General features: G+C 35.6%; 1 protein-coding gene across 1 annotated transcript in view; it reads left to right on the plus strand.

The window, feature by feature from the left end:
* Window positions 1–15,149, plus strand: part of LUZP2 (leucine zipper protein 2) — a gene marked incomplete at both ends in the record, with an annotated part of 417,062 nt that extends 401,913 nt beyond the window's left edge. Inside the window, 2 exons of the mRNA XM_081314356.1 lie at window positions 13,076–13,129; window positions 15,045–15,149. Of these exons, the coding sequence (XP_081170482.1) occupies window positions 13,076–13,129; window positions 15,045–15,149 (159 nt within the window). The remainder of the gene's footprint in view (window positions 1–13,075; window positions 13,130–15,044) is intronic.
* Between the last annotated feature and the right edge of the window lie 12,399 nt (window positions 15,150–27,548).

The raw sequence follows: 27,548 nt of genomic DNA on the forward strand, positions 1-27,548 counted from the left end.
CATGATACCATAGAGAAAATGTGATTAATCTTTTGTTAGGTAGGACATGTAATCCCTTAAATTAACTAAGGGGTCATTTATTGAGTTTGCACATCGTACTAAGCCTTAGTGATCAGCTTATTTCATTTACACATGATGTCTGAACAGCTATTGTGGCTTTTAAATAATGATTTATGGCATAAAACAAAATGTGAGGTATGTGGAATGACCAATAGAGCAGTCAGATTAGAGACAGCATAGCCGGCAGCTGGATGGTAGGCAAGTCAAGAGGCTCAGAAGAAACCTTCCCTTATTGCTTGGGTTGTAAAGGAGATCTGGGGGGTGGGGATGGCAGAGAAGTATGGTTTCAGACTTGTAACGTTCTGTTAATATAGCTTTGTAATAATCTAGAATTGGCTCATCAGGTTTTGTTTCCTATCTGGTTTGCCCTGCAAGGCTGACACATAGAAGTATTTAAACAAAATATTAATCTGGTGGCTAAGACACCAGAGATTCACCAAGAAACTGTAACTTCCAATCCTTAGGCCTGAAAGCCAGCTGTGTGACTTGGGGCCAGTAACTTTCCCTCAACCTGACTCGCCTCACAGGGCTGCTGTGGGGAAAATAGAAAGATATGTTTGCCACCTTGACTTATTTATAAAAAACTAATAAAGATATGTATACGTAGTGAAATAAGTCAAGGGAAATGCATTGATTTATCTGAATATGATGATTTATTTGAAAGTAGCTAAGCAATGTGAAAATTCACTCCAATCAGTCTAAATCGACGGAATCAATAATCTAAACAAATAATATGAGATAATTGGACATCACGCCTCATATTTTGAGATTATTTTCTCTCAAATTCTCCTAGAGTTTGGCATTTGAGATCACTAGAATATATATATATATATATATATATATATATATATATATATATATATATATATATATATATATATATATATATATATATATATATATATATATATATATATATATATATATATATATATATATATATATATATATTCTAGTACTATATATTTTATTAGAGTTTCAGTGAAAACAATCTCAAAATATTAAGCTTGGTGTCCAGTTATCCCATATTAATTGTTTAGATTATTGATTCTCTCAATTTTAGGCTGGCTGAGGTAAATTTTCACATTGATTGGCTATTTTCATATAAATCATCATGTTCAGATAAATCAATTTCTCTTGGCTTATTTCACTACTTAGCTTCGAAGGGAAATATTTAAATAAGCCCAATTCCTGAGTCAAGATTTTTTTTTCATTTTTTTTAATCCTATTTATAATGAACTACAAACATTCCTACTTCTTACACATATTCCATTTTCATCTAATAGTTATAATTGGTAAAATAAACCAATTGCTGACGTGATCCTTGTCTGTAGAATGCAGTTTTTCTAAACAAAAACTTGTTTCACTGGTTTAGCTGAATATCTTTGTAGTCCCATTGTTACAATTTGAAGCTCCAATTGCACAATGTAATTGTCAAGAAGCATGTGATTTTACGATTCTGATTTTTCCCCCTCACAAATTATTTTAATGAAGATGCATACTTGAGTAATCCACTTTCATAATTTATGGTCCCAGTTGTGTACCTTGCCAGCTTTCCTGTTTAATTCACTGGCTGAGCTGTCTTTGGGATTGGTTGAATTTTTACATATTTTACTGATCAAGCTGCATATTTCATCATTTGAGTTTTGCGCACCCTGGTACTTTTGCTGATCAAAGTGCATGGTAAACTGATCAAGGAGGAATTACGTTTAAGCAGAAGCCATGCTCCTGTTTACTATAGCTATTTTAATATCTCTCTTTATGATTTCCAGTTTTTTTTACTCCTTTCTGCGTAATAGGAATAATTATATTGCATCATGATTATATTTTATTAAAAAAGGTGGTTTTGCATAATAAGCAGAGATTCAACATCAATAAATTTTGCCCACTTAGGTTGTTCTTCTTGAGAGCCAACCTATTGTATTTTAATAATGACTGATAACTAATATTAGCATCATATGCAAAATAAATATAACTGACATTCCTAAGAAATAATTCTGAGTTAGAATGTCATAAAACATAGCACTGGGTTCTGTATCAGGTATTATGGAAACTGGAGCCCTACTAATGTTGTTTAAATTATGTTGGAACCTTGTGGAGTTGTTGTTTTTTTTCCCTTCATTGCAGAGGAAAGTCTTCACATCCATGACTGTTTGATTATGGCTTTCATGCATACGAAGACCTTGCATTAACTGGGAGTAGCTGACTAACCTCGATGGCTGAATTATAATTAGGAACAATGTTGATCTGCTATTCTATGATCTGGAAAAGAGAAATGCTTAATACTATGTAGAACTTTTTTTTTTACAAAATGAGCATGAATTTTAACCAATTTTGAAGGGACAAGCAATGGGAAATTCTATTTTAAAAATCAGAGCAGGGCTTTGGAACTACATACCTTTAAATTTTGATTCTTAAACTTTGGAACTTTTCATGAGAATGAGATGAAATTGACAGTACAGGTAAATCATTGGTGGAAGATTGAAAGTAGGCCAAAGTTTACAGAAATTAGTGCAGAATTGTTCAAGTTATATCAGCTGTTGATTGTAAAAATTGCTATGACAAACAATTTTTGCAAGGCTCACAAAGGTACCAATAATCTTTTGCAAATACCATTTGACTGAAACCTATCCCTAATCTGCTCATACTTGATTTCTTCAGTGACACTATCTAACACACTAGTATGCACATAGACACTATCAATGTAACCAACATGGTACGGTTACAAAAACAAATGACAATAGACAAACACATACACACACACACTGAATTAATGTAATCCAGTGAGTAACCTTAGCCATAGAATATCCGATACAATAAAATAACATATAATTATATTTTATACAGTGAATGCATAGAAACCTATTTATTTCTTAATTTAGAAAAGGTACCCTGTGTGGTGTTTCTAAATTAAGAAATTAAGTATATTTTGAGCAATAAAATCACACAATGAAAATAATTCAATAGTAAAATCACACCATTAAACTCACTAGCTATCATCTTTACAGAGAGTGGTTAGGACAGCCGAGAAGATCATAGGAAGCTTGCTCCTAGTATTCAGGATGTTGCTTATAAGCACTATGTGCTTAGAACTCAAAGCATTGTTAGAGACCCCACACACCCACTTTACAATCTGTTTCTGATGCTCCCTCTGGGGAATATTTCTAGCAGGACTACCTGATTCTGTAATAGCTTTGTTCCCTATGCCATCCATCTGGTAAACTCGCAAGATTCGTTTTTCTCACCATGTACATGTATACATCCAAACTAGACTGTGTTGTTTCTCTGTGTCATATAATATATGTGTGTATATGCATAATTATCTATTTATGTATTTATTTTAGTCATATTAATGTAGTGTATATTGGAGGTGGTGACCCTTTGAGAGCTGTATGCAATGAAATTTCATTTTAATGTATGCCATTTAGTGTACATTCAAAGTGACAATACAGTAATTATTCTATTCTGTTCTTTATGAGATAGACCAGGTCAGAAAATAAGCTCCATAAAGAGTACTGGAACTCTGTTGTTGCAAAGTATGATAACAGTATTTTTACTTTTTCTCTGCCCCCTTTTTTACACAAGAAAATCAAGGTAGAGTAATCTTGAGTTTCTTTCTCATCCCCTCATCCCTTTCAGGGCTATGTTGGTGTTTATCAAACTATTTTTCCATTCCTCCTTCAAGGAAATCTACATACTCTTCTATACTGGCAAACATTTTGCATAGATTCTTCTTTTTTTCCTCTGCAAGGGCAGAGTCCCTCCCCCCCCAGATCAAGCATTGAGCCATTGGTTGCAACAGGAACTGACAAAACAGCTTGTCAACCAAGCCAGACATAGTGGGCAGAGAGACAGAGTGACTGATCCAAAGTCAACCAGCAAGCTGCATAAATGCCCTCCCACATGTCTCCAATGACAGTATAATATTAAGAGCACCCTTAGTCCTTACGGTAGTACCATCCCATCAAGTATTGAGGTTAAGGCCATTTCTAGCTATAAAATGCATAGCAGAGAATTTCTGACTTCTGGAGATTCAGTGTAAAGCAATTGGCCCCTTCATCCAGTCTATGCAGCCCAGAAGCACTAATAAAAAATTAATTGCTTTTCCTGGATCAGATAAAAAGGAGAGATAGAATCAAATGTCAACTAGGTGTGGTTGCTAATTGGACAGATTAGGGCAGTCCAAATCTCTCTTTCTCTCTCTCTCTCCCCGTCTTTCTCTCATAGATAGATGAGAGAGATGATAGAGAGAGAGAGAGACAGAACTCATTTTATTTGAAACAATTCTCTCATGATAAAATGATGTGAAGGAAGTATATTATTTGCAGACTGATGCATATGCTACATTACATCACTTGACTCTGTTTTGATCCTAACTCCCTGACATTCATGTCTCAATATGAAAACTGTGGAAAAGTCATGTATGTGTATTTCTGTGTGTATGTTATATTAGATTTCCTTGCTATGCCACTACACATTAAAACTGATCTTCACCCATTCCCCATGATTTTTTTTAATACAAGTTTTATTAATCTTTTAATTTTACATCCAGGTATTTATGAAGCAATACAGTGATTGAGTAGTTAAAAGTAAACAATAGCAAATAACAAAATCATTTGTACATAGCTCAAGTTACATTAACAAAAAATCCCTCTCCAATTCCTTTAGTTATAATAATATAGTCAAATTAATCAAATTAATACATTTTTAATTGTAACACAGTCAATTAGAACAATTTTCAAAATATTTTCACCTATACATATCCATGTCCTGTTTTTGAGTTTTCCTAATTGCAATAGAATATTCCAAAATAGCCTATAATATATAAAAGAAGATTTAATTTTTGGGTAGCCCACATTTCCCCCATTTCATTATATAGTAATTATCCTGTCTAAAATACATACATTGTTCATTTAGGTGCATTTTTATTTTATACAAGTTTATTCTGTTTAACATCTTAATAGTATAAATCAATTCTAATAGCTAACTTTCTTTTCCTTTAAAAGTCTAAAAGTTAAGTATAAAATCAGTGTGTATCTTTTAAGGATTCCCCTTAGCCCATTAAGAAAAAAATTAAGCTCTATCATTGCAACAAATATATTCTATTTATCATCTTAATAGTTCATCAGTTATTAAAATAATATATTTTATTATATCATTGCAAATTCTATAATGTAATTCAAAGTTATGTTCTAATAGCTAATCTATTTCATTATATAGTAATTTTCATATCTGAAATATATACATATTCTATTTGTCATCCTTGCAATTCATCTATAATTAACAAAGTATGTTTTATTGTTTGTGGATAATTTTCATTCCCTTAAAAATCTAGATCCTAAATATAAAATCAATTTATATCTTATAACAGTTCCCCTTGGCCCATTAAAAGAAAAATTAAGCTTTATTATTGCAAATCCCAACATTTACAACAGAAAAAAAATATCATTTTTAAAATCTAACTCTAGCTTTCTTCTTGTGCCAGGCAGGCTTCCATATCATTGTCTTTAACTTCTCAATTGTGTCTCCTTTTCTTGCTACATGTGTTGTTTGGATCCAGGGAGACCATCCAGTTATCAATTTTTGAAAGAGAGTGACCCCTTTATAGTCATTAAATTTTCATTCTAATAAATCCAATCTCCATGTTTGGCATGGTACAGTTGTCTTTAATTCAGTCTGGTCTTCTTCTCCTTTCAAATCCATCTGGTTTAGATAAGAGGTCATGTCTGGTGTTGTAATTATTGGTTAAAGTCTTAATGTACTGTATTTGAAGGCCTTTGGCATCCTCCATCTTAGTATTGCTTTCTTCAGCTTCTGTTGTTTGTTGGATTGTAGGTTTTATAGTTGAAAGAAAGGTTTGGGCATCAAGGCTCTCCCCTATTTTGTTATTGATTTCCTCATCCTCTGTTAGTTTTTGGGTTGTCAGTTCATCAATTGAAGTCAGAGTCTCATTAGGTGAGTTTATGCTGTCAGATTTGTCTTTACGTCTGGCTTTTATTTCTGCAGTCATTGCCAAAATTGTATCAAGTATGAGTTTATAGTCAAGTGGTGGGATGTATTCTTCCATTTCTTTAGTATTTTGCAGATAGGCCTTTAGTGGAGGCTAATTTAAGAAAAGTCAATAAATGACCACCTCCACTATTCCTAAAGGTTGTTTTCAGTGCCAGGTGTTCCCAATTTTTATCTTTAAAGATAATGTCAAGGACAAGTCTGTTACAGCCAGATCTCAGAGTAAAAAAAAGGTTTACTTGCTATACAAGGTTTCGCCACAAGATGTCCTCAATAGCATGTACAATCCTTTCCAGACTAATATAATATAAGGCTTTTATCCAATTAATTCATTTTAGCAGTAAATAGGGTAGTAGGTCCCTGCAGAAATAATCAATAAAAACTTTTTAGTAGCCCAAAATTTCCAGAAGTACAAATAAGGTTGCTTACTTATTTAGCTTAGTCTTTTGATTTCTTTTGAGGCTTTAAGGTTTTAATTCCCCAAGTAAGCAGTCGCCGATCTTTCACGAAGGGGGGGAAGAGATTTCCAGGAAAGTCCCATAGGGAAGTAATCAGGGAAATAAGAAAGGTAAGGTGTCACCCAAATCCTCCAGATTGCTTCGTTGTGCTTGATAGTGATTTTGGCTTTCAGCAGGGAACGGCTGATCTCTTCTTCTTCGGGCCAGAGGAGCAACTCTAGATCAAATGGAGGGCTGCCGCCCTTCTGCGATCGCACGGTGGTTGCCCCTCCAGGGCAACTTTTAACCCTTTCTTCCTTCTCCGAGGAAGAAAGACCAGATGGCGGGGAGAGGCTTCTTCCTACACATCCGCCAGCACCACGTGCACAGACTGGAAGCACCCATTCCCCATGATTTTATTGGATAGCATTTCCTGGCAATCCTGCATTCATTTAAGCTTCCCCTATAATCCATTTCATGCTAAAGGACAGAACCATAGCTAGTTTGCTTGCTATGGTTTGGATTTATACAACAGTGGGAGAATTTGGTTTTAAATTATCCTAATCAATGCTTCGCATTAGGACGCGGTGGCTCAGTGGGTTAGGACGCTGAGCTTGTCGATCGGAAGGTCGGCAGTTTGGCGGGTCGAATCCCGAGTGCCGCGTAACAGAGTGAGCGCCTGTTACTCGTCCCAGCTTCTGCCAACCTAGCAGTTCGAAAGCACGTAAAAATGCAAGTAGAAAAATAGGGACCACTCCGGTGGGAAGGTAACAGCGTTCTGTGCGCCTTTGGCGTCTAGTCATGCCAGCCACATGACCACGGAGATGTCCTCGGACAAGCGCTGGCTCTTCGGCTTTGAAACGGAGATGAGCACCGGCCCCTAGAGTCGGAAACGACTAGCACGCATGTGCGGGGGAACCTTTACCTTACCTTTACCTTTAATCAATGCTTCAATGAAATTGAGCTGCCTTCCATTTTTTTCTCAGAGAACATAACTCATGTTTAGTACTTTGCTCTTAATATGGCAGCAATCTTCCTTCCTCAGATTAAACAGTTCAAATATATGTTTATGTCAGCCATCACATTGTGCCCTGCCTGCTTAATGAATTGTGTTCTCCTTGCTTAATACAGTAGTGTCTCAGGTATAGAGTCTTTCATTTAGTTATCCTCCACCTCCATGTACTTTATTTATCTGCCAGTCCAAATAGAAATTCTAGGAACAAACACTGCAAAAATATAACTCTGTTTCCAGCATTGATCCTGAAACATTTGCTGAGCTCTGTAGATTTGTAAGAGTGAACAGAGCAAGGAAATTATTTAGGGCAGATTGCCTAATCTTCCACATATTGTAGTTCTCCAAAATTCCTTTTATTATGACACTCCACAAAAAAAATGTTGTGGAAGCAGAGAATCAGTTCACTTTGTAAACCCCAAAGGATCCCTTACATAAGAAAAGTTACTGGTTTTTTTTCCAAATTTGAATTAAGATGAAACTTGAGCAATCAATTGATTTTTAAAAGTAGATTTAAAACAGATTCAGAGGGATAGTCACTTGCTTTATTCTATGACACTAATTAGAAGCAATGCATGTTGTGGTTATTAACATTTTCTAATCTTTATCATAGCTAGAAAAGCATAATGGAGTGGGAGTGATAGTTCTTCATAATAAATTAACATTTGTTTATCAGTTTTATATTGCACTTTTTCATTCAAGAGCTCAACATTTACACAAAGCTCTTTCCACTGATTTCTTTCCCAGTGACAAGAACCTTGTTGAGTAGATTTGATTGAAAGAGAATAATTACTACAAAGTTATCCTGTGAATTTCAGCAGCTAAGTGTGGACTAAAACAGAGCTCCCCAACCTTTCCAGGTTGGCAGCCTGGAGAGAAAGGGAGGAGCATGGAAATGTGTGCATGTGTGCATGCATGCGTAAGCAATGACATTCACAGCAGTGGGGCTAACGCCATTGTGCATGTGCAAGCCAGCGGTGGCACTGGCACATGAGCAACTGGCCAGCTAGTGCCCACACTCATGTGCAAATGGGCTACTAGCACCCGCATAACACTGGTGGCAGCACTAGCACTCCTGTGCATGCGCAAATGGGGCTGCTAGTTATTTGTTGTATGATGCCCAGACTCAGTTCTTATGAGCTAGGCAGCTAGTTTTATTACCAAATTAATTAATAAATCATTACACCACACTGGTTTCTGTTCCATGTATTATTCATATAAGAAGGAGAGAGCAAAGCTTTATTTTTTTAAAAAAAAAAGTCTAGGGCTTTTTTTTTTACTTTGGCATAATAAATTCTATCTTGGATAGAGGATAGTGAAGGATCAGTCCATAGTGGAGAAGATGCCAAATCCCAAATTTTAGAAATGTTGGGGATTCTTGGGGATCCAGCAAGGAGTCTGTTCAATGGTTGCACTGTGTTTTGATGGATGCCTTTCTCACAGAACCTTGCTTTTATTTATTTGTTAAGTGTTTAAACATTGCTTTAGTTGTTGGTAGTATGCTGTTGGTAGTTGTTGGTAGTATGCTGCTCAGAGTCATGTACAGTAAGATGGCAACCATATACATTTGTTACCTAAATAAACCCCAGGAAAAAAACATTAAAAGTGGTCAAGAGTGGAACAATAGTTTATGTAGTTATCTCCAGAGTTCTACATTCTATCATCTTTTTCTAGATAACATTAATGGCAAGAGAGTGTGATCCAGGACATTCAAAGTTTCTTTTCCCAAAAAAGTAACAAGGTAGCAGAGAAATAGTATCTGCTATTTAAAAGCAGACACTCCATCCTTTCTTCCACAGATGTATATTTATATAGAATAGAATAGAATAGAATAGAATAGAATAGAATAGAATAGAATAGAATAGAATAGAATAGAATAGAATAGAATAGAATAGAATAGAATAGAATAACAGAGTTGGAAGGGACCTTGTAAGTCATCTAGTCCAACCCCTCCCCCCCATCCAAGCGGGAGGCCCTACACCATTTCTGACAGATGGCAGTCCAGTCTCTTTTTGAAAGCTTACAGTGATGAAGCTCCCAAAACTTCTGAAGGCAATCAGTTCCATTGGTTGATTGTTCTCACTCATATCATATCTCATAACTTTAATATCTTGGGATGAATCCTTTTTCAGGATATTTTGTTTGGGATCTCTAATGTAATTTATTGCTGCTTTCACAGTTGTTCTCTGATAAGCAGCATAAATCCTGTCTATTGGCTTTGTTTATTGTGCATACCATGGATCATAGTATACATAACAAAAGATAAGATAGTGTATTTTGTACTATCAGCATGTAACAATTGAATTCTTTGTAACTTTCAATGCTCCCCTACACTATGCTTCTTTCCTCTGATGTGCTTATTGTAATAGGGAGATAGATTTATTAATTATTTTATTAAATTATAGTTTCATACCCAATGAAATAGATAATATCTAATAATTCAGGAAAATTTCCAGTTTCAGTTTAGCAGTTTAGTGTCTGATTGTCCCATTAAATCAATGTCATAAATCCACACAATATTAATTAAACATATCTTTGGTCTATGGGAAGCTTACATTATTCATTCTTAGAATTATTGTAATATTCACCTAGACACCTACATACAATAGGATGGGGCAATAAAAGTAAATGTAATCTCAGTTGTATGAGTTTCTTGAGCTAGAATAATTGAATCACATTATTTTTTGCCAGGTATAATAGTAATGCAAATATCTGTTCCTGTCTATGGTTAATAAATGTGCTCATAAAATTTTACAGCCTTATTCTCAAGCACTAGTTAACTCAAATATTTTTTTCCCATTTTTCATATTTTGGGTACAGTGAAGGCATTTTCTCCTTCTTTTGTATATCTGGATTATCATGGCAGACAAAGAGGCAGAATGAAAAATGGCACTACAAATGTTATTAACATTGTTAGCTATGCTATGCACAATAGATTCATCCAGCTTAAAAGCTCATCCTAAGGGTCAGGTTCCTTCACCAACTCCAGCATGATGTAATACATCCAACTTTGTTTTTAGCATTAAAAGTTTTCCTTTACATTTGGAGTAAAAGGGTTGCACATGATGTTAATGGCCATTTTGACCCAATAGTAATAGTAGTACAAAAGAAGCAGAGGAAAGAAAGCACAGCTAGAAACACGCAATGGTAAATATGTGAATGAGAGCAGAAAGGAGCTTTGGCACAAAAATGTTCAAGCCATTTTGGCAGGATGACAACTTGGCATGTTTCTAGGCATGTTTCTCTGGCACAAATTGACTTTACTAGCTCAGCTATCATAACTTTTTCTCTTTTTTTGCATCAAGTGAATTCTTGGACAAAAGACTATCAATCACATAATAGCAAATCTACGTAACACAATGGAAATGTACTGAAATTATTGCATTGTGGAAAAAGTAAGAAGTTATCCGAAGCATGTGCAATATTGTTCATTCACCCAAAAAGCACACACAGATGGGCATTTCCAGTTCATATTTGTCAAAGCATTGGGGGAGAAATCTATTTCTAATTGAGATGAAAATAAACTCACCCTGAGAACTGCATTCATTAGAAGGCAAGAAATGATGAGGGAAACTCATGATATGGTTTTGATATTAGGGTTATGGATTTAGCTTTATGAAAATAAGTCCTAGAAGGTCTGAGTTTAAACACCTATCCCCATGGTTCCTACATACCTTGTGGTGAGATTTCTTTTCCCATTTGGAATAACCATGTTGCTTCTTGGCAATATTTTGTGAGTCCCTTGCCATTGCTTTCTTTCTATAGCTGAGAAAGATTGACTGGTTGATACATTTGTTTTTGTTTTCTGGAGGAAACTAACAGACATTATTCCAGATGACCAACCTGCTTTCCATTAATTAGAGAAAGCTTATTGTTTTCCTGAGAAGGGCAATGCTTACTGCAGACTGTCCTTCGGTGAAAAGATTTATACTCTTCATTGCACTGCTGATTGCATAAAGAGCTAACATAAAGAGCCAACGGTCACTTCCTCACAAATCATGTTCCTCTTAGTTTATTTTTACCTTTACTAATTGACACATTGATAGAACTACCATTATTCTGAATGCAATCTAGTGTGTATGAGAACTAAGTCAATATGTAGGGCAATCATAGTGAAAAGAAGATGTAGTAGACTGAAGCTTGTGATATATACAGCATAATCTCCTATTTTCACTGCTGTGATATTAAAAAAAGGAAATAAATGATCACAAAATGGATGATGAGATATTATGCTAGGAGGGGAAGAGGGCTTCTTAATTGCCAACAGCATATATATAATACTGCAACGTGTTATGCATGTTTATTGTTATTACTTGATTCCAATTATTGTAGAAGAAATAAGCTATTATTATCTCTATGACAACTACAAGTCCATCTGCATAAAACAAAGAATTGAGTGTTTCTATCCCAGAAATACAGCTGTGCAATTTGTGTTGTTCTCCTTCCTACTATTTTCCTCAGGTCATATTTATATCCTAGGAACAAGTCATAGGAAACCAAATGAGACTTCTTTCTGAGGAGGCCTGAGTAAACTGATATATATCTTGATGTAATTGGTAAAAAAAAAGCTTGATAAGATTTTTTTTAAAAAAAACTCATTTTCTTTGGCTATCTAATCAATAACTACAATAGTCCTAGTAGACCCACCACCCTCCTTGCCTTCAGGAATGCTGCTAAGACCCTGTTGTTTTTTCTCCTCCCCTATGTTGGGTCAACAGGAGAGGAAAGCTCACATTTGTCATTTTGTGATGGGGTTGTTGTGGTGTTTGGTATTGCTAAGTTTTAAATTGGTGTTGTTATTTCTTCATCTATTGTTAGCTGCCTGGAGTTCTTAGATATAAAATGATTTACCAGCTCTGTAGGAGCTCTGCTGGATCAAAAAAATTGGCTCACCTTATCCAGCATTTTCTTTTTTCCCAGAACCAATGAGATAGCTCTGGGACATTCACAAGTAAAATCTGCAGAATGTAATCTCCCCATGCTGTTTATGGCAATTGAGAAATCACCAGGGACAGGTAGAAAATGTTTGCATCTTTCCATCACAGATATGTTTCATGCCATTTCAACAACAATCTGCAATTTAAAAATATTGCAATAAAAACTTTCCTTTTTTTAAAAAATGTGTTTTGAATGTAATTATATAAAGGTATGGTTTGTCTCCCTTTTATCTTGATTTTTATTAAGTCAAATAAAATAATTTGTTCAGATCTCTTTAATCAATACTGTAATTAAATGCTGCTTAATTTTTTTACATCACTACAGAAAATCTATGTGGTTTAATTATGAACTAGGATAGCTTTAAAGAAAATATTTTATGTGGTGGTTGAAGGCATATTTATTTATTGTTCTGTGCATTCACACCTTTCCTTCAAATCTTAAAAGTAAAAATGGAGAAACATATTCTCAAACATGAAATCCTAAGTTAGGCAAGTAAGCCTTCAGTCATGGTTCTATGAATCATTCTTACATGCATTTGAAAACACTAGTCAAATTTGTATGCATTATTGATTTCTAAATTAGAGGTGATTGCTTAATACTATTTTTTTCCACTTTTCAGATTGGCAACGCTTGCTTAGGAAACCAGAATAATGTAACAGATCCTAGCATGCAGGTATAAATCTTGTTCTTTTTATACATTCTGATCACCCAAATTAAATTCCTGCTTTCTCCCTTGTTATGAATCATCAGCTTTGAAAGAGCCACCATTCTCTATACAGTGTTATTTTTTATTCTCTGAGTTGGTGTGTTATTTTTGCACTTTGTTTTGTTTTGTCTGAAATTTCATTTCTAATCTACAGCTCTAAATTATCTAAGACAAATCTATTGATGCAGGAAGATGCATTGGTACAGGAAGAAGACAATGAAGAAAAATTTACAATTGAGACCCTCTTATCACAGTTTTTTATTCATTATCAATATTAGCATTTTTATTTATTGATACTATATCACAGTTTAGCTTGACAACATGTTCCTGTTTTAGTTTGTAGAAGTCAATACTGGATAAAAAATTAGAAGCCAGCAGTCAGGGCATTCATAACAACATCTGAATGACTTTGCTAGAGTAACCCTCTTGTACTAAGGGTATTATACCAGAAGGAGAAGAATGAACAATTTGAACATTAGAACCACCGAGACATACTGTAGACTTGTGATGACTCATATGTTGATATGTCTACGTTGTGAAGTAGCAGATATCACAACAATCTAGATAGGTTTCTGGAAATTGTTGGGGAGGAAATAGATTGTTGTCCACAATGACATCAGTAATATTGTAATCAATCAGTTCTGGAAGACAAATGTAGTCTACTGAGAAGTCCAGGACCACCAGAATATTTTCATTGTCAGAAATTTTATTTGTATCCTACACAGGGTTACAGAGAATGGAATCCAAAATTTTAATATGTGGTTCAAATAATAACACAATTTTAAGATAGTTAGAGACAAATTTTATATGTTCTTAAATAGAAAATGAGTGATTGGTCATAGCAGGACATCTTAACTCTATAGTCCAATGTTCCTCCAATTTTCATCTTCATTTTCTAGAGAAATAATTTTAGCCTTATATTTGTCCTAACCACTTTTCAACACACTAAGAAATTTGGGAGTACTATAGCATAATCTAATAGATAATAGGGAAAGCCAAATTTTACAGATGAGCATGTTACTTGCAACAAGGTTGTATATTTTTCTTCTCTCTGTTATTGCCTGTTATGAATTTTAGATGGTAAGAGTCTGTCTTCCTTGCCTTGTCTATATTGACAAAAATATATAGAACATATTGGTAATATACTATCACCATTCTATTCCTTCTCTGCTGCACTCCAACAGTCCATCAAGTGATAAGATTATATTGGAAAAGGGGAATCATTTCTAGATTTTCCATCCTGACCCATATTTTCCCAGGAAGTTAATAAAACATTTTCTAGAAAAATCTTCTTAGTACACAGAAATGAGTGTGTAGTTATTTAATGAGAAGAAAATCTACATATTTGCTATATTGCCTTGTTACTGTGTATTCCACTCTATGTGAAGGCATATGAGTTCTCATTGTGCTCCATTTTCAACTGTTCTGTTTTCTATTCACACAAACCATCAATACAGTTTCTTGCCTTTAGTCACATATTTCTTTCCCCAAGATAATCAGACTTGGGGAAAAAAGGCAGCAATTCATTATGTTATTTCTGGTATATTACGTAATTAACATGGCTGGTCAATAGCTGAGCAAGCAAATGTGGAATTATTTTTAGTTAGGAAGGATTGGGCAGCTGATAATTTCTTCTGTTTTTCTTTGTGATTTTTTCCCTTATACTTCTCCAAGGGAAATATTCTTTATTGACAATGGCAGTTTTGTGGTGCAATGTAATCTATCTATTTGCTTTTCAAGAGGACCCAATTCTCTTCATTGGAGGGTTTTCCTTTGAAGCAGATCAACCTTATTCTTTGGTGTCCAAATCTATGTTTCCATTCCTTGCAAGTCCCATTGTAACGTTTTAATATTGATTGTGTTTTCTTCATTATACCCACAGAAATCACACAGTCCTCCATGGATTAAACCAGAGAATAACAAATCAACCGAGAGAAAAGGAAACAATGCTGAAGAGTCAGCTAAAATCAGTGAAAAGACTCTGTAAATGCTATCTTGCTATCTTTAAAATGTTATTCATTTGCTATCGTCTTCATCTTTTTAGTCCAGAGGCATGAAAATGTACCAGGTTTCTAGAGCATGCAATTTTTTCACTATTTTATGGATGTTTGTAAATTAGTCAAGAAATTTCTGAAATAGATTGACTAGTATCTTTCAGCAATAATCCAACACAAATGGATGTTTGAAAAAAAATGCTTTGTAATACAGTCCAGTTTTTTGAAATATTATTCTGCCCTGATCTGTAACTTGCTTATTATAAATCACTCTGTTTTGTAAAGAAAAGTTATTAAGAAGTTTTATTTTATTAACCAATTCTGTTTTGTAAGTATCTTTATTGTATACTAAGATCAAAGCAGAGAAAGAAGTGATTCTACACATATATATGTATTCAGTAAGACACAATAGTGTCTGTATTTGAGAAAAAAATACTTACCTATTACAAGTTTTGGATCATTTGGAATTTTGATTTAGTAATCATTTGGTTCCAAGCAGAATCCTATGTACATAGCAATACTTATTATCCAAACAACTATTGAAAGTTTTGGAGATTACATCTAATCAAATAAAATAGATTTTATAGCAGATTGGTATGGGAAAAAAACTCAGGAAAAAGTTGGTTGTAGTTAAATCTTGCTAAAAGTAAATGGAGCTTAAGATGATCAGTTCACGTTTTTATAAAATTGTACAGAAAGCACAGTTGGTTAAAAGGATTGATGCAATATATTTAAGAATCACTCTTTTTGAACTGTAGCCTGTTTTTAGTTATACTCTTAATAGGGATTTCATGACTTTGAATACGTTTTATGTAATTATGTCCAGATATATAATTAGCTACTTTCTACATTTAGTGCTCATTTAATGCAGACATATTAATTTTCTATTATCAGAAGTTTTCCTTCAAGTAATAATGATCACATGGTTAACATGAGAAAAAAATATTTTTTTTGGAAGTTGTATTTTTTCTGTGTTGTATTAATAACAGCTATTGCTAAAAATAATTATTATGAACAACTTCCTTACACTAACACAGTACATACTATACAACTGGCTCCCAATCTTTAGCAGCATACTGCAAAGAGCTTGTGAAAATTCCTTGTTAATTTGATCGGGGAAAGGAACATCCTTGTCCCTTATTAATTGAGACAGAATCCCATAGAAACATTACATGTCACACGCTCATAGTCTACAATTCTAGTTTTCATGTTACATGAGATTCCTCTTTGCCAACCTGCTCATCCTCATATCCATTCTCTGAAATAAAGAACTAAAGGTTGCTAAGCACTGGGAGTGAATTCCTGGGCCCTTTAAGGTAGAGTAGAGATACCAAAGGTACCAACTTCAACTCCCATGTCATTAGCATGAGGATTGGGATGGGGATGGTGAAAAAAAAAGTTTTACTTACCGCTAGAGTGATTGCTGAACAGACTGTAGTCTTGACAAGGTACTGAAGATGTGTTAGCAATGGAAAAGTCAATACCATTACTAGTAAGGAAAAAGGAGGAAGCAGTATAGTTCCACCTCCAGTTCCATCCCAAACAACCTAATAATTCTTCTTACTGCAGCAGCAGAACCTCCCCCCACACATATAGTACTTACATAGGACTATGTATAATGTATTTAAGCCGTAATGGTGCAATGGTTAGAGTGCAGTGTTGCAAGCTAACTCTGCTCACAGCCAGGAGTTTGTTCCTGTCAGGGCTCAAGGTTGACTCAGCCTTTTATCCTTCCGAGGTCGGTAAAATGAGGATCCAGATTGTTGGGATAATATGCTGCCATTTGTAAATACATTCAGAGAGTGCTGTAAAACACTATGGAGCAGTATTGTCTTTTGCTATTCCTAATTAAACCTTACAGCATTTGGCAAGTAGCATAATCACCTTTAGCTATTTTAGTGATTTCCAAACTATATATTTAACCCTTATTGTTCTGATGGCAGCAAGATCTGATGGCTGGCACAGCGACAGATTCTATTGCAAATAAGGGATGTTTCCGAAGGAGGCAGAGGAGAAGAGGTCCCAGGGGTTATGGAGTGAAGGAACTGTATGAGGCTGTTGGCAGGCCCAGAGGAAGGGAGAGAGGATTTTGAACGAGTTGGAGGCGAGGGCAGTATGCTCCAGGAGTAAAAAGGAACAAGGCCCCTTTAAGGAAAAGGTGGAAGAAACAGGATCAGAAAAAGGAAAGGAGGCGAGGTTGATGTGCAGGAATACAAGCTAATTTGAGGGTTAATCCACATGGAGCTCTGTTTCCATCTGTCCTGTTTACCATTATTCATTCCCTAGAGACTAAAATGGACATTCTGAAACTTGAGCTGGCCACAAACAAGGAGTGTATACTGGAGGTGGTGACCCTTTGAGAGCAACACAATTTCATTTTGATGTATGCCAATTGGTGTACATTCAAAGTGACAATAAGAGTAGTAGTAGTAGTAGTAGTAGTAGTAGTAGTAGTAGTAGTAGTAATAGGTACAAGAATGCTACTTCTAACCTCTTTTGTCATTATCCTCCTTGGTCTCCATATATAAATGGAGCCAATTCCTTCTGCCTTTCTTCTATACAAAAGGTGACATTTGAAGAAATAAAAAAATAACTTATTGTATTTATACACAATAGACCTAGGTAAGTATCATATAGTTTGGTCCTTAGAATGATTTTCATGATCTTGAGTATAAGTAGCATTGTGTGGGATCTACTAGTAAACATTCACAAGATTGCATTGTCAGTGACTTCTAACTTGTATCTGCTTCTAAAATAATTTTAAAACCAGAATCACCATCTCTGCTGATGTCATATAAGTGCAATGTAAGTACAGAATTATTGTTGATGTACTTTATTCACAGCCAATTCCACATTTTAGAGGACAATTTAAGTTTTAGCACAACCGCTGAGAAAGGTAGTTTTTATGCAATAAAAATGCATTTATTGCTGTAGCTCACAAATGGATTATGCAGCATAACAAAGGACACAAAACATAAATGAGTGAGGATCAGGATAGTTGGTACAAAAATATGAAAAGAAAATCATCTGATAGCTGACAATCTCTTTAATCATGAGGGGCTGCATTGTACCATAATACCATGCTTATCCATCTTCTGATGCATCTTCTTGGTAGAATTCCATGATTATAAGATTACAGAAAAAGCACAAATGTGAGCTGCTTATGTATTTGCCACAGTTAGTTATACACTCTGAAGCTTTCTTTTGCCAAGTATGTTTCTTCACATAATATGTACTGAGAATTTAAATTACCCAGTTAGTCATTTCAAAAGAGATTACAAAACGTTACTCCTAAAAATAAACCTTGTGGCGTCATCCACTATTTGACATTCAATAAAAGAGTAGAGAGTTTTGTAATGGGACATGGTGATGATCTATACATTGCATAATTTCAGCCTTTTAGTGCAGAGAGACCTAACTTCTATTAGCTCAAAGATTACATCAGTCTTTTTATAGATATTGAGAGGTATACTGCAGAAGTGGATGGTGACAGAATCTCTTCTGGGAGAGAGTTTCAGGCATTTTACAGAGTTTCAGGCATTTTACAGGCATTTTGATGTCATCCCAAAAACAAAACAGTGTTTGTTTTCTGTTTGTATGATTTTTGCCCTATCCATTCTAGAAGAGGTTTTGGTGGGCCAAAATAGGAATGTTTGCAGATAATTACATGGCCACACATCTTGCCCTCTTGTATAAAAGTCTGGTATAAAGTGGAGCAAAATGGAGCTAAACATTCACTTTTCTTTTTCTTCCAGTGCATTGGTTTGTTTTGGGGTGGTTCAGAACATTTGAAGAAAATAGCTACAGAACTGCCTTTCTCAGCTTCTGTAGCATTTGATTTTCTCAGGTGTATTGTTTGCAGGAAGAATAGAGTAACTATTTTAGTTCCCATGACAACTTTATCTTCACTCATTGGAATGTCTTTGCCAAAAGTTCCTTTAAGGCAGGGAGCTGCAATTCACTTTGCAATGACAGAGGCAACTCTTTCTCAATGGATTTTGAGTGTGAGGAATTTTTAAGTTTCTATTTATAATTATTAGCAGTATGCTTCCTTTCTAGCAGAAATGGGGGATTTTAGTGTGTCAAGCCAACAATCTATTGCCTTCAGGAAAAAAAAATCCCCTAGATTCAGAAATATAGTTCTTCTGTATTGGAAGATATGAATACACAAAGAGAAACAATTTTCTGGTTATAATAAGTACCTGGACTCTTTCAGTCTGGGTTTAGGCTGGGGCATAGCACTGAAATTGCATTGGTTAAACTTGATGACCTTTGAGGGCTCAGGATGGAGGTAATGCAATAATTTTTGCCCTCCTGGACCTCTCAGAAGCTTTCAGCACTATCAACCATGTTATTTTTCCCAACCAACTTCTGGGGCCAGGAGTGGAAGGCACTGTATTACTATAGTTTTCCTTCCTCTGTGACTGGTTTCATTTAGTATTGGTAGGTGATGAGATGTCAATCAGTAGAATAGAATGGAATGGAATGGAATGAGAAAGTTGGAAGGGATCTTGGAAGTCTTCTAATCCAACCTTCTGCTCAGGCAGGAAACTCTATACCGTTTCAGACAAATGGTTGTCTAATCTCTACAATGTTCCTGCAATGTGGAGTGTCCCAGGGTTTGAGTCTTTCATTACTGCTTTTTAACATCTACATGAAACTGCTAGGAAAATCATCTGTTGATATGAGGTCCAGTATCATGTTGATGAAACCTGATTGCATATCTCCAGCCTTAGCTGGTCTGATGGCAGTGCTGCAAGTGCTGGAGGCTGTAAGGGTATGGATTGAGAGGAATCAGCTCTCAAGACTGGCAAGATTGAGTGGTTCTGGAGTTTTGGCCTCCCGGTCCAAGTGATATTTCATCTTTGACTCTGACAGTATGGCACTTCCCTAGACTGAACTGGTGTGCAATTTGGGTTTTTTCTTGTGTTTTTTTTTTCCTCCTCAAGGGGTAGGTGGCAACTGTGACTAGGGGAAATTTACATTTCTTCATCTGGTGTGCTACTTGCACCCTTTCTTGGACTGGGAGGCCTTGCTCATGAATACCCATGCCTTGATTACCTCTCATTTGGATTACTGCAATGTGGTCTGCATGGGGCTGCTCTTGAAGACCACCCAGAAAGTTCAACTGGTCCAGAACACAATTATGGGTGACCTTAGGTTTACACGTCTGTTGTGTGAGCTACGCTGTCTTCCAATTTTTCCCCTGGATGCAATTCAAGATGCTGGTTATCACCTTTAAAGGCCTATATGACACAAGGCATAAGGGGCTGCCTCCACCTTAGGACATGTCTCTGTCCTACCAGTTTTGATAGGGTGCATGTGCTCCTCATCCCTTCCTTTAACATAGTCATCTTATGGGAGCTAGGAATGGTATCTTTTTCCATGGCAGTCCCTTCCCTAAGAAACAGTCTTCCTCCCTAAGTTCCAGAATTCAGGGGTCTACCTTCCTAGCTTTTCATAAAGCACTGAAGAGCTGAATTCCCGCAAGTACTGGGATAAGTTGAAATTACTGCATATTGAAAGCTTGACCTGGTGCATTTTTAGAGAGATCAATGCTCTCCTCACATTGTCAATTCAATAATTTCAGAAGAATTTCTTTTTACAGAAATACCAGATGGAAAAGAAGCAAGAGTATCTTGGATGATTTTGTATTTTAACATTTTTTTGATTATTTTTGTCTCTTGGGTTGGCATAATAATTATATACATGCACACATTTTTCAAGATCTTTCTGATTAATGCACTTTGAGCAGAAGAAGTTGTCTGGCTGGTTCTTAAAGGATTTTAATCTCACACAATCTAAATGAGACTTTAAAGAAGAAATCTTTCAGCCTAACAGCTAATTTAGTATGGGAAAATAGCTGCAAGTGAGTACACACAATGTTCATTTCGATTGTAAAGAAATATGAACGTCAACTTCTGAGCATTCATCTCTGGGAATGAAGACAACTGGTTTATTATTTAAATGTTAATGCCAAATTTTGGGATAAATGTGAATCGAAAGTATGCAAAAAAATGGAATGGGTTGGTCTCAAACACCTTTTACAGCTCTAAAACAAATTGTAGGGCAAACTGGATTAACATTTCTAAATAAGAGGAAAAAACTTAACTTGTCTCAGGGCAGTGTCAACTTTTTATAGGAAGAAAACGGCACTCCTCATTTCTTCTTGAGGGTTTTCCCAGAGGTGTTTATAATGCAGGTTTTACCATGTTGATCACATGGTTAACACAGGAAGGGAGTCAAAACTGTGACATAAAGGAAGTGAAGCATTTAGCCAAGGGTGGTTTATCAACCAAAGCTCAAACTACACTACAACAGGTTTCCCCGACCCTGAGTTTTCCCAGAATTCCTAGTAATAGGCGCTATTCTGAAGAAAGGACTGTGAACCCTATATATACTTCTGCTTGAATCTGTTCTCCTTATTGCAGTCTCATTCTCCCCTGAGCTGGCCATAGAGATTGGCTTTCTTTTCAAAGGAAACCAATTCAGATTAATCCTGTACCCAAAGTCTTGTTTCATGTGGCCTTCAGTTACCCTTATACTGTATGAGGTGACCTGGCCTGTCTCCTGTCAGCATCCTGCCCTTCACAGTACACAGCTTTCCACTCTGTCTGATCTAATCCCACATTTTACACTCCATGACTTCTAAATAAATTAAATTCAAATGCACTCTTCTGGGATAAGAGAATGGGAATATAGCCATACGAAAATGTGTCCCCAAGTGTTTATTCACTACTCCAGTCAAGGTAATTTCTGATTTAGGTCAGGAAACTTCAGGTCAGGAAAATACTCCATTGATGAAATAAACCTATTTCCACATATAGAAACTACTAACATTAGTAATTTATTGCATCATTGAGCTTTAATTATGGTGCTAGTTGGCTGCTATGAACAGGAATAGCTATGTAGTGTTAAAATGATAGGAATAATCTTTTTAACAAAAAAATGTAAATGGGAACCAAACTTACTGAGCTCTGTTCTTTTGAGCTTCCTCTGTTCTTTTGAAGTTAGAACTCTTATTCAGTATCTTAGATTCATTATATCTTATGTTGAAAGAAAAATCTTCATCAGGGTCCAGGCCAAGCCGGAAATAAACAATATGGAGACTGCTTTAGAAAGAAGGTTGTAGTTTATTGAAGAGGAGAGCCAGACAGAAAGATGTCTTTAGAAAAAAGGGAAAAAAAGAACACATGGAGCAGAGTGGTGGGCTTTTATACCTTCTGGTTGTTTCCTGTTCCTGTTTAAGGCTTTGTATTTCCTATGTCGTGTACTTTGACCTGAGTCTGAGTGCGTCCTTTTGGTATTGGTGGGTTAATCCTATTACATCCTGTTTTAGACTTTGGGTGGGATATGTAGATTTTAAGGGTTTTTGTTTTCCTAATCTCTTCAGTTTCTAGCTGGAAGGCTCCAAACTTTCTGAAAAGATTATTACATCTGCATTTCTAAAAGCTGTTTTCTCCTGAGTTGTCTGGCTGGGGGGGGGGGGCGGGCAGGGAGTTTCTGCCTTTTTAAAGATCTTCTCCAGTATTCTGCCTTTTTAATATGTCCTGAAATATTTCTTTTTTTTTAAAATAAAATTTTATTAATTTTCCAATATTACAATGGTATCTTTGAAAAGCAACGTGGTGTCTGGGTTACAATAGTTCCATTTCAGACAAATACATATTATTACAAATCTCCAAATTGTTAAAACTAATATTTCCTCTCTCTTGTTTCCTTTAATACATATTATCTCTTATCTAAATTAACATGCTTCTCATTGCTATCCATCCGTCATTTAATAGTTTCCTTATATTTGTCAATACCTTAGTATATTTTATATTTTAACATTTCATCTTTAAAACATCAAAACACCTTATATATTTTTCCAGCTTTAATTTTATATTAAAATTAAAATTAAACGTTTAAAGTTTCTCATTTTCATATTTCTAAATAACCTCCTTTCCCTATACACAATTTTCTCTGATATCTAGTAATGTAAATACACTTCTTATTTATCTCATTTTCATATTGACAAGTTAATAGTACAATATAAGAATGGTAGTTATTAGAATACCAATTGCAGGGAGGAGAAAACGATGGAGGACAATATAATATTCTTATTTCTCATTTATAGTTTCCACATATTGAAAATTAACCAAAATTTCTCCCATTTCATCATTTAATACATACTTTCATGTTACTACATCCAAGTTTGTTAGTTACCTTATATCATTCTTAACATATATACATCTTAATCCATTTCATTTAAAGAGCTCAATATTTCAATGTTAGTATTCATACATCTGTATTTTGTTTTGTTTTGTTTTTAATTAGTCAGTATTTTTATCTACTCATCAAAACAGTCTCTCATAATCCAAGTACAATCCTGTCTATTTTGGTATTATCTATTTCAGGCCTCTTAAGTATGTCCATATTTCTTCAATCTTATTCTTGCTTTCTTCCTTTGCCATGTCATTTGTTGCTTTTTTGCCTCAGGGTCATCAAAGCATTCTTGTATTGTTATATCAGATTGAAGTGGTCCTTCAGTCTCCATTTTTGAAGGATTGAGGGATCTGTTAAAAGCGCCAAATCTTCTCATTTTTTTCACCTCTTGATATAACTGTCCTGGGCTAAATAAATTTTCTTCCACCTTCTCATCTTGGTCTTCAAAAGTCTGTGCTTGTTGAATAGTTAATTCTTCTGCCAATGTATTTAATTCTTTTGTTAAGTTCTGTCCCAATAAAATATTAGTTGTAGTCACAATTTGAGCTTGTTTCTTCAAGATGTTTTCTAATTCTTTTCCAAAAGCTCTTATTTCATCGCCAGCTGTAGAAAGGAACTGATAAGTTTGGTAGGATATTTCCCACATAGCATAGATTTGTTTTTGAAACTCTTCCATGGTGGAGTTTTACATCTGGTGTTCAAGGTTAATCTTATCTTATTTTTCTTAAATGTTTTCTTTTAAAAAAAAGAAAGAAAATCAGATTGCAATGTCAGGTTTAGCCACTGGGTGTCCCCCAAGTGCTTTGAAAGTTCTTTTCTTTTATTATTTATTATTATTTATTATATTTTTATACCGCCCTTCTCCCGAAGTACTCAGGGCAGTGTACAGGGCAATAAATATAAAAACAGAATACAAAAGTTAAAAAAAGATTAAATATAATGCCCAAATTTAAAATTTTAGTCTGTTTCTTTTTTCAACATTTTAAAAATACACCCCTGAGCTTGCTCGCCGCTTATTTGAAGGGAGGGTTGAATTCCTTCCTCCCTCTCCACAGGGGGGAAGGTACTTAGCAGCTTATTTAGGTGAAAAGAAGATTAAGGTATAAGAAAGGAATCTTACCCCCATCTCTTCCATGCTGCTTTAATGTTGCCTGATGGTAAGTTTGACTTTGGCTGTCTGCAACATAGTAACTGGCCATATCCGTCTTTCGTGCGCTGGTACGAAGGGAATGCAGGCACTAATGGGGGGGTTGCGGCTCCCCCGCGTTTCTGCAAAAGCCCCTTCTTTCTGGTTGCCCCTCCAGGGTGACTCTTTGGCCCTTTTAGGACCCCCCAGCGATACGAAACTGGACGTGGAAGATGGGAGCCACCCTCCAGACGTCCATGCTGGCTGGCTTGGCAAACCGGAAGTCTGAAATATTTCTCTAGATTCTTCCCACACATTTATTTGGGAAATAGCCCCCTTTAATTTTTAAACACTATAAGTTGTGTTTTAAGAAAGGGTCTGGATTTATTTTCTTTTCTCTAATCTTGAACCCTTGATCTATTGCTGCCATCCATATTTCCCATTTTGCAATCTGTTCGGTCAAAGCCCTGAAGTTTTTCCACAGAATGTCTTATATGCAAAGACTAAAGAGACCATATCTCAGAACACCCACAAATAGCTGACATCTCTCTTTTCTCACTGCCCATATGGGCTTATCTGCAAACCAGATTGCCCCAGCATGAATAGAGGCCATTGACTATTTCTTGAAAGTGAGAACACAGCATATTATCTTTCACCCAGACCCAGACCATAAGGAAGACAAGGTCTGCTGGTCTTTATTTGCTATATAGTGCTTATATTGGTGTTTTCTAACTTGGGCCATCAAATTGGTGCTGTCTGATGTCCTGCTGTGTTTTATGTTATTGTAGGCAAATACTTCCACTCCATCTGGTTACTGTGCAATGTGGCAGAAAAACCTTTACAGGCTCTTTTTTTTACTGCAAGTTTACCAGAGGAACTGAGAAAAACTGGGTTTTCTTTTGCTTGCCTTGCATTTTGCCAGCTGAAATTAACAAGATTATTAGGCTTTTCTCTTGTAACCAAAACAAAAGGAAAAAAATGGTAAAACATCTTTATTTATTTTCATTAGTCCAGGAGGACTAAAGAAATGGGGCAATGTATTCACAGGAGTTGTGATAAATGTGGCCATTCAACTAACCCACAGTCAAAGCAGGGAAAGGAGTTGAAACCTTGAATGGGATTTCTTAACCCACCTTCATTTGCTGATCTTGATGCACGAGAAACAAACTGCTAAAGAAGACAGGGCAGGAGAGCCCTGTTACTCTATTCAGTGTCCCTGTTGTGCTTTCAACTTGGTTTTGTCAATTTCTAGGTCTCTTCCCTGGTTTTAAACTGATATTACCTCCTTATAAAAACATTTAGTCTAAATCTCATACCAAAGCTGACTTAGACAAAAAAAAGTTTTCAATGCAGCCAATGGAAATTTTATTATATAACTGGGAGAGGATGTGTGTGTGTGTGTGTGTGTGTGTGTGTGTGTGTGTGTGTAATTTTTTTTTTTTTTTGGCTTGCTAACAAAGAATAAAGGGATACCAATACGATCATTTCAAACTTATTTGTTCTCATCAGTCAGCCATACCCTTCTGAGCAAGCCAAAAATAAAAATAAAAATACACAAATATGAGTTGCCACTGCTGTGGCTACTGCCTGTAGATGGCCTTGGGCTAGGCTGAAACAGGAAATGAGATTTGTCCCGTGTTTGGGGCCTAAGCAAGTGCATTCTAAATACTTAACAAACATTTCACACACACACACACACACACACACACACACACACACACATATTCCTCATTGTGTACTATTTTTCAAATTAAAATCCCCTTGTGCCGGTAATTAAAGGAAGTTTGATGATGTAATTTCAAGCAATAGTGCCATTTGTAGTTGACCCTTACAGGTCCAAACCTGCTAAAGAAACATTAATGTTAAAGTAACTAGACTAATTAGCAATATACCCAAAAAAGAAACAATGCTAATGTTGATTAGCAATTGAATAGGATTGCATCACAGTTCTTGTAAGGGATGAATTTGGATAATTTACTGAAATAAAATAAAAGCTAGCCAGACTAAGTAATAACTGCATATCTCATTCACTAGAAAACTCCATGCAAAGAGAATTGCTCTGCATTATTTCCCACAAATTTATGAGGATTTATAAATTGATTTACTGCAACTTTGGGATTAATAAAAATAGAAACTTCTTTTTTTAGCATCTCCAAGTTTGTGAAGTTTACTTATTTATTAAATTTGTGTGCTGCTCACCTTGCTACCCAGAGTGACAAGTTACATGGTCAATGTTCCAATAAGTGGGATCTTCATAGCCTCTTGGGTCCAGTTTTTCTTCATATTTTTAATTTTTAAAATTGGAATAAGCATTTTCTGGGTCAGAAACCCATTCTCCAGATGGACAGTAGGTTAAAAAAAAATATTTGTGTTCTTGAAAAGATCCTTGCCTGGCACAGAAGAACAGCTCCACATGTAAAGATCCGATTGAACTACTCATGCCTATAAACAGGAATTGTCTCATCTTCCTGGAGTTAAATAAGGGTCAACAGAATTCAAGAGAAGTTGGACTTACTTTGCTTGTGCCTATGTAAGGATTCTAGGCTGATCCCTCTTTTAATTCCACTCCCAGGTTCTGACACTCCTTCTCCTATAATCCTAGTTCTGTGATATGCAATAGGTAAGCACTTGATTTGTGCTGCTTTTCCTTTTCATTCTCCTCCCATCCCATTCTCAGGAACTGGAAAGACCTGAAGCAATAATCTATGAGAATGCTTTGCAAAATATGACACTTAGCAGCTTGAAAACTGTTACATCAATGTAAAGGGTGCTTCTTTCTGACGTTTATGGTTCCTGGTACAAAAACAAAGGACAGTTTTGCACAACCTGATAATGAATATTGCAATTTCCTAGGTGCAAGCACTGCAGCGAACACTAGTAGTAGTTCTTTATTGCCTATCTACTGAGCAAGATCTGGCTAAACAAAATGGATGTAAACAAGAGTTGTCTTGAAGGCACACTTTGGTTACAGGTGTAAATGCAGGATCTTGAAAACAATACCTTCTTACTGTTTGTCTGCTTGATAAAATCTGAATATGATCTTGTTACGTGGCTTGTG

Source organism: Vipera berus (genome assembly GCF_964194415.1).
Source record: "Vipera berus genome assembly, chromosome: 1".
NCBI classification, from domain to species: Eukaryota; Metazoa; Chordata; class Lepidosauria; order Squamata; family Viperidae; genus Vipera; species Vipera berus.